The sequence below is a fragment of the Furipterus horrens genome, unplaced genomic scaffold (assembly GCF_987537825.1).
Source record: "Furipterus horrens unplaced genomic scaffold, mFurHor1.1.pri manual_scaffold_6, whole genome shotgun sequence".
Classification (NCBI taxonomy): Eukaryota; Metazoa; Chordata; class Mammalia; order Chiroptera; family Furipteridae; genus Furipterus; species Furipterus horrens.
Genome location: NW_028327176.1, coordinates 68,251,112 through 68,259,239, shown reverse-complemented (window position 1 = coordinate 68,259,239; position 8,128 = coordinate 68,251,112). Strand labels below are relative to the sequence as shown.

At 49.5% G+C, this 8,128-nt stretch overlaps 1 protein-coding gene across 1 annotated transcript; it reads left to right on the top strand.

The window, feature by feature from the left end:
• Positions 1 to 1,176: 1,176 nt before the first annotated feature.
• CD8A (CD8 subunit alpha) lies at positions 1,177 to 6,864 on the top strand. The gene is made up of 6 exons (XM_090280321.1): positions 1,177 to 1,549; positions 1,645 to 2,007; positions 2,648 to 2,758; positions 2,933 to 3,043; positions 3,655 to 3,685; positions 5,640 to 6,864. The coding sequence occupies exons 1-6, from the start codon at positions 1,501 to 1,503 to the stop codon at positions 5,689 to 5,691; spliced, it is 717 nt and encodes a 238-aa protein (XP_090136447.1). The 5' UTR covers positions 1,177 to 1,500; the 3' UTR covers positions 5,692 to 6,864.
• The last annotated feature ends 1,264 nt before the right edge of the window (positions 6,865 to 8,128 follow it).

Here is an 8,128-nt window from a genome sequence, read left to right as displayed (position 1 = left end):
TTAAATATAAAACATTAAATATTCCATGTTTTAGCAGGCATCTGGGTACTTTGAGAAGGGGTAGGGAGCATTGAAATAAAAATAATTTTTTAAAAATGTCCATTCAACAGTTAAGTTCAAGTTCCACAAGGGGAGTATAGTTCGTAAACACAGCTCAGCCCAAGGTGTGATGTGACATCCAGGGGCGTCTGGGACATGGTCCCCATGAGACAGAACTCACAGGTGGGGCAGACACATGGGACAAATAATGCCATGTAGCTTGACTCTAGAATCAAGAAACAGTATGAAGTGCAACTAATACAAGATTCAAAGTGGGAAGACCTGGAAACCCTGAAGAAATGGGAGGAGGGCCTCCACTGCGTTTGAAAGTTTTCCAGACAGTAATAGACCAAAAGGAAGGGGACAAATGTGTGCCAGGGCCAGAGAGGAAAAACTGCCTTCACCCAAGCATTTACCCAGGCTACACCCATATCCCTGCTCAGCACTCAGACCTGGAGGTACAGAGAAATGAGGTCCGAGTCCCACAGCACCAGAGCTGGCCTCAGGGCTTCAGCAAGAAGTCTTTCAAGCCAAGGGAACAGCAAAGGCAAGAGGAGCCCTGAGTTTAAAAAACCTCAAGCCCTGTGAGAATGCAGCAGTGGGGGCCTGGGCAGAGCCCAGGAGAAACCAGCTCTGAGCCAAGCCAGGGGTAAGCTTTCATCCAGTCCTGCAGGTCACAAGAGGGGTGGGAGTGACACTGTCAGACCTCTTTATGGGAAGAATGTTCACAGCAAGTGGCTGGAGGACTGGCCAGGAGAAAGCTGGTATGGAGGATGTGGCAATTAACCTAAGAAAGGATTAATTGGGATAGGTGGCAAAGGTTTAGCCGCTGGGAGAAGTCCCCAAGGGTGTGTGTAGTCAGCAGAGAACTGCCAGCCCCACCCAGCCCCACTAGGCCGGGCCGTGGCAGCACTGCAGTCCCTCCTTGGTGAACCCAAGACTCCCCTGACCGAGTTCCTGAGAAGTGGACAAGCCATTAGCGTCTCTTCCCTCTCAGCCTTCAGTGCCCATTTGGCAAACAAGCCCTGAGGTAACAGTACCAGAGACACTTTGAGTGAGGGCAAAGGAAGTGGACACCCCTCTCTGCTTTCCTGCTAACGCTCACCCTCGTTTCTTGAAGTGTCTAATCTCTCATTATCTTCTGTCGTCCCCACAAGAATGCCATTTTGAGGGCCATTTCCAAGCCCTTTCCCTCAGCCTCAAACCTGCACTTCTCAATTGCCCCCAGACACCGACAAGGGTGCCTAGACGGCTCCAGTTCACGGCCCCAGCCCCCTCCCTGGGCTGAAGGTGGCATCCGCGAAAAGAAGGGCGACTATCTCCTCGGCGGAGCTTCGGGTGACATCACATCCTCCGAACGGGAATCGGGTTCGGCGGCCGTCTGAAGGGCGCAACTTCCCTTTTCGGTGTCCCATCGTCTCCTGCACGCTTCCACTGGCGTCTGAGCTGCGCGAGCGCGCCATGACCTCGCCGGTGACCGGGGTGCTCCTGCTGCTGGCCCTGATGCTCCGTGAGCTTGCGACCCTCAGAGAACGCGGAGGGAGGGGGCTGGTGGGGGCCGCGGGGCTCCGGGCTGAGCCTCTCGGCCTGCACCACCCCCCTCAGATGCTGCCACGGTCCTCGGGATGAGCCAGTTCCGGTTGACGCCGCGTCAGGTGGAGGCGCACCTGGGCAAGAAGGTGGAGTTGAAATGCCAAGTGTTGCTGTCCACGTCGTCGGGCTGCACGTGGCTCTACCAGCGGCTGGGAGCCACCAGCAGCCCCGTCTTCCTAATGTACATCTCCGGTAGCCGAGTCAAGATGGCCGAGTGGATGGACTCCAGCCGGATCTCGGGCCAGAAGGTCCAAGGCGACACCTTCGTCCTCACGCTGAACGCCTTCCAAAAAGAGGACCAAGGCTACTATTTCTGCTTGGTCCAGGCCAACTCGATACTGTACTTCAGCCCCTTCGTGCCCGTCTTCCTGCCAGGTCCGGGCGCCGAGGGCACGGCACCTCTCGGTGTGGGGGTTGGGACTCTCTTCTGCCCCATTTTTCACTTGGATGCCTCGCTTTCGAGCCTCTTAGAGCCCCTGGGAGTTACTTAGATACTACTGTTCCCGTCTCACAGACGTGGAAACTGAGGCTAAGGTGCGGCTGGGTAGGGACAAAAGATGGGTTTTTGGGTCCGGCCGATCTGGGCTCGAGTTCAGGTGCTGGTGTGGTCCTGGGCACAGTACTTGAATTCTCTGAGCCTCCGTTCGCTCGTCAGTAAAATGCGGGCCTCAACCCAAGCGCACAAGGGAGCGCGCCGACAAGGGTTGAGCACTGGAGAGGCTGATGGCGAGAAGCGGGCTCTGCGTTCCAGTCGGAGGCGCCGAGATGCACTTCGCGGAGCCCGGAAAGCTGCAGGCTACCGCGCCCGCCACGCAGGGGTCAGCACAGAGCCAGGAGAACTCCACTCCCTCCATCTCCCCCGCTTTGAGAGCAGAGTGAAGCGCGGGCGACGGCCCGTCGTTCCTTGGGTGGAAGCCGGGAGGCGTCCCCTAAGGCAGAGACTCGCGGAGCGGTGGGGAGGGGTCGCGTCCAGATCCCCGGCCTGACTCCCACCCACTCTCTGTTCCTCCCGCAGCGAAGCCCACCACGACGCCCGCGCCGCGACCACCCACGCCGGCGCCCACCACCGCGTCGCAGCTGGTGTCCCGGCGCCCGGAGGCGTGCCGGCCTGCGGCGGGCAGCGCAGGTGAGACTGGTCCAGGGTCCCAAGGCAGGGGCGGGCCATGGACAGTGCAGACCGCGGGCTGAGCCCTACGTGGTGGGAAAACCGAGACCCGGAGCTGGAGACGTGCTCGGGCTGTCGGGGGTGGATAGAGGAGCCGGGGTCGCTCCTAAATGTTGGTGTTTTCGGTGTCTTCAGTGGACACGAAGGGGACGCACTTCGCCTGTGTAATCTACATCTGGGCGCCTCTGGCTGGGATCTGCGCTGTCCTTCTCCTGTCTCTGGTCATCACCGCCATCTGCAGCTACAGTAAGTCGTAGGGAATCCTGGCGCGGAGCGTTCAGCTTCGCGACCGCCCGTTGCGCTGCTTGATCTAGGCAACTCTGGCGGGGAGATGGAGTTGAGATTTCCGGGACTCCGAGCTGCACCGCAGCGACAAAAACACCTCGTTTCTTCCTGGAGATAGAACGCGGAAAGCCCCTTTCCGCTGCTCTTCCACTCTGATAGAAGTTTTTAAAATGAAAGATAGATCCCTGCCTATCCCCAAGCGGCAGCAGCGTGTGCGTTCCATCGGCGCCGCCGGGAGAGAGGGCACAGGTTCAGGCTTACTACGAATTCCGTTAGGCAGGTCGGCTCCGGGGCCCTGAGGCCAGTGCCCACGGGTTGAGGTTTATCCTTGGCCCCCTCCCCATGAGCCCCTACTCGGCTTTGGTTCCCTCGCAGGTGAACCACATGTGTCTTTGCAATGTATTTTGTATGTGTGTTTTCGGGTTTTGTTTTTGTTTTTAATGCGAAGAGGAATGGAAAAGAAGCCCTGACCTGGGCTCACAAGAGTCTTAAACCTAAAGAAACAGGAAAAGGGAAGGGGAAGACATATTTGGGGGGAGGGACAGTCACTTTACTTCTTTTTCTTTATCCAGGAAAGCGAAGACGCGTTTGCAAGTGTCCCAGGTGAGTTTCTAAAAACTGTTGGGCCTGCTAACGCCCTGGGCAGCCCTGGGCTCGGGTCCTAGCTTCCCAACAGAAAGAAGGCTGGCAACTGGAGAAAATGGAGACCCAGGTTGGGCTGATGGGGGAACAATGTGAGTTCAGGAAACCTGCATCTGATTTGGCCTAGCACCAAAAAACCCATCTGAAGAAGTCCCGCAATTTACCCTAGCTCTTCAAAAGACCTGAGGTCTCTTTATCTGGATGATTTCAGCTGGGTTTTTTTGTTGTTGTTGTTTTGGTTTGGTTTTTTTGCTTTTTGCTTTTTAGAAAACGTTTTTCCCTCTGTTTGCTTGATCTACTTTTTGGAGAGTCAATCTCTTATCACGTGAACCAAATAAATAATGGCCTTGGTTCCTAATTTCCCTGTGCCTATGATTTGCTGTCAAGAACAGAAGTGAAAGGGAGAACCAGAGGCAGCTATCTGGCAGCTCAAATGACTTCCCCATCCAGTTTCAGCCCCGGATCATTCTGAAATGAACATGAAAAAAACAAGGTCTCAATGTACCCTCTCCTCCCTGAGGCTGAGGCAGCACTGTGCTAATATCTAACAAGCACCCACTCTTGTCCTGCCCTGTGATGCGGGTTACACTCAGGATCTCTCGTCCTCACAGCAACCCCATGTGGTAGACACCGTGGTCCCATTTCACAGGGCACTGACTCAGAGATCAGGAAACCCACCCAAGTTGGCAGAGACATGATTACACTCAGATTATCAATAGTAATAGCCACCATTTGATGAAAGCCAGTTACCTGCCATATAAATACATATGGATATTTATTTTAAATTTCAAGTGTCATAACAACTTTTAAAACAATTTCTATAACCGCTGTTTTACGAATGGGGAAGCTGAGGTTTAGCTCATGTAGTGAGTTGTTCAAGGTCATAATGCCAGCAAGTAGCAGAGCTGCAACTTCTGCCCAAAGCTCAGGTTCCTTCCTGTGGTTGGGAGCTAAGAGAGGAGGGGGTTAAAGATAACCAATTACATTTGCCAGTTCTTTTCAGTAGATGAAAACATTTCAAATTTTATACCTGGGGTTTTCATTTCATGCTTCTTAATATTTCTCTGCAGGGATCCAAGTTCAACATCTTACACATCATTATTTTAAATAATGGAAATATATTGAATTTTCAATGCATATATTATAGGCAATAAACCAAGGGGATAAAGACTTTAAAAACAGAGAAGGATTTTTAGCAATTTCAGTACTTGGGGTGCAGTGGGGAGCTTTGGGATGAGAATCATCCCTTATCTCTATCTTTTCTAAAAATTCTCATTTTGAAATGAATAAGGAGAATAAAACCCTGCACTGAAATACGAAGCTACGCAAATGAAACATGTCTGGGGAGTCCATATACATGAGCTAACACGCTCAGTGATGATCGAGGACAGCTGAGCTTCAAGAGGGAGGTTTTGGAGCACAGTGTGTATAGACCTGACACTTGTGACAAATTCGTGCATTTAGGAGGCACTGGCCCCATACTGAATTAGCACGCATTTCTAGTGTGCTTATCAAGGGAACTTTCAAATAAAGTAGCTCTACTTGACTGGTGGTGGTGGTTTGCTCACATCCTGCCCTATCCCTATGACCCTCCCAGAAGTGGAGAATCAAGCTTTGGTTATTGGCCTCTTTCTCTTACCTCCATGGGGACCTTGTCAAAGATCTGGGTTCAGATCCTGGCTCCACCACCTCCTAGTTATGTGACCTTGGGCACGTTCTCTAACCTCTCATGGCCAGTGCCTACCCTTCAGGTTGCTGTAAGGACTAAACAAGATGGCACAAGTAAGGTATTTGGCAGGTTGCTGAGGTCATTCAGCCAGTCCTAGGCTGGTGTCCTGGGAGGGTGAGTAGACATGGGTGGATGCGCACTGCGTTGTAGGGGCTTTAGCAGCAATGATGGTTACCTCTCTTCCAGGCCCCTGGTCAGACCGGGAAGCAAGCCCAGCCCTTCAGAGAGATACGTCTAACACTGCCACGGGCCCTGCACAACAGCCACAACAAGAACGCAGACGGAGAACTCTCCTCCCAAGAAGGGCAACAGTCCTTCCCTTTTGTTTTTTCAGCCTTCCTTCTTTATGTATTCATTCTCATTATTATTATTTTCATTGGGTGGGGTGTGGAAGAGTTACTTTCCATTGTCTTTAATTGTCAAAACTATATGTCTCTGATACACCATTGTGCACATGTATCGGGGAAAACGGCAGGCTGTGTTCTCAGAACCAGTCCGTTAGAGCTGGTGGGGGCCTCACAGCCATCTGGTCCGAACCTCTTCCCTGGCCATTTTACAGAGGAGGAGGCTGAAATCCAGCGAAGTTTGATCAGAGTCACAGCAAGACTGGGGCCCTTCCTCCACACCATTCAGATCTTTCTTCTGGAGGCCTCTGTCTCAGCGTGAGGTTCTGTGTCTCACACCGCAAAGGAACAAGTCATGTCTTGAGCACCCAGAGCCCCAAGAAGGTAATGAAATAAAAGAACTCTGACTTTCACAGAGCTCTGTAATGTAGTTGAACAGTATCAGAATTTTTTATAATCAAGCCTGAAATTGTATAGGCAATAAGAATTCCTCAAATTAAGGTGAACCGAATCCTGAAAAATGAATAACTTGATCTCTGAAGAAAATCTCTCTGACATCCCCAAGTGGAGGCAAAATTGTTCTCCCAGTCCTTCATTGCAGAGGGACCTGTGAAAAAGGAGAGGCCATCCTTTTGCAAATATGACTTGAGCATCAATAAAGTTGAATGGAGATCCTTTTGAAGCTCTAAACTTCAGGTGCCATATTTGAACATGCACGTGGGATCACTGATGACTTTTTAGTTTGTAAAGGCAGAATTGTTAGAGAGCCGCCAGTGCTGCCCCTGGCCTCCCCTCAGTCAGGTGAGGATATGGCAGAACAGACTCTGTTCTGGAGAGGAGGTGAGGAGGCTAATTGCCTGAAGTGTTGCCCTCTCACGGTGTTGTACAAGAAATGTGTTCTCACTGGAAGAAAAAAATTAAATAGGTAAGGAAGTAATCATCCATAATTCTTCTGGTATACTTCTTCTGATTATGTTCTATGCATATATGTAAAATACATATTTTGGTTTTTTAAAAATGTTATTGTGCTATGCTTTTTTATAAGTGGCTTTAATAAACAAACATTTATGGCATATTTTTTAATGGCAAAATAACACTTATTTTTTGGTTGTGCCATCATTTAACTCTTACTAAGCACTTAATTGTTTCCAATTTTCACTACTATGACACTGCTAAAACTTTGTACACATCTTTGGTTCTTTAAGATAAACATCCAAAAGTATTGAGTCAGTTCACACTTTCACCTTGGACTCTCCATTTTCACATAAGTTAAAACAGATTAGCCTCTTCATCCATCGCCTTCATTTCCTTTTTTTTTTTTTTTTTTTTTTGAGATTTTATTTATCTATTCTTAGAGAGAGGAGGAGCGAAGGAGGAAGCGACGGAGAAAAACTCGATGTGTGAGAGAAATATTGATCAGTTGCCTCTCACATGCCCCCAGCTGGGGACCTGGCCTACAACCCAGGCATGTGCTCTGACTGGAATCAAACCTGGAGACCTTTGGGTTTGCAGAACAACACTCAACCCACTGAACCACATCAGTCAGGGCGTCGTCCATCACCGTCTTTTCTTTTCTTTCTTGGTAACATGAGCTGATACTCCTCTCATAATAAATCACCAAATCTTCATTCTTTTTTGTTGGGGTAAGATATATGTACAGAAAAATGCACAGATCATAAGTATAAGCTCCAAGAAACTATTAAGTGAACACATACAGCCAGCACCAGGTCAAAAATAGAGAAATTTTCCTACCCTCCAGAAACTGCCTTCTACTACATTAATTAGTAAAACCCAAATACTTTACCAGAACAGAAAGCAAGAGGAAAAGGAGGGCAACAGTCCTTCCCTTTTTTTTCAGCCTTCCTTCTTTATGTATTCATTCTCATTATAATTATTTTTGTTGAGTGGGAGGTGGAAGGGTTACTTTTCCTTTGTCTTTAATTAACTATATGTCTACGATACACCATTGTGCACATGTATTGGGGAAAAGGGCAGGCTGTGTTCTCAGAACCAGGCCATTAGAGCTAGTGGGGGCCTCACAGCCATCTGGTCCAAACCTCTTCCCAGGCCATTTTACAGATGGAGGAGGCTGAAGTCCACCTCAACTGTCAGAAAGCATAAGTGAAAGCTAAAGAAGTTCTGACAAGGGAAAGAGTCTAATATGTTCTAAATTAAATTACAGCAGGCCAGAGACCAGTAGAGACAAGAGTAATTCCCAGTTAAGAGCTATGGGCCAACTAACAAAAGACTGCTCATGTTCCCAAATGTATGTCAGACTGGGAATCGAACCCACATTTTGGTTTACAGGACTAGGCTCCAACCAACTGAGCC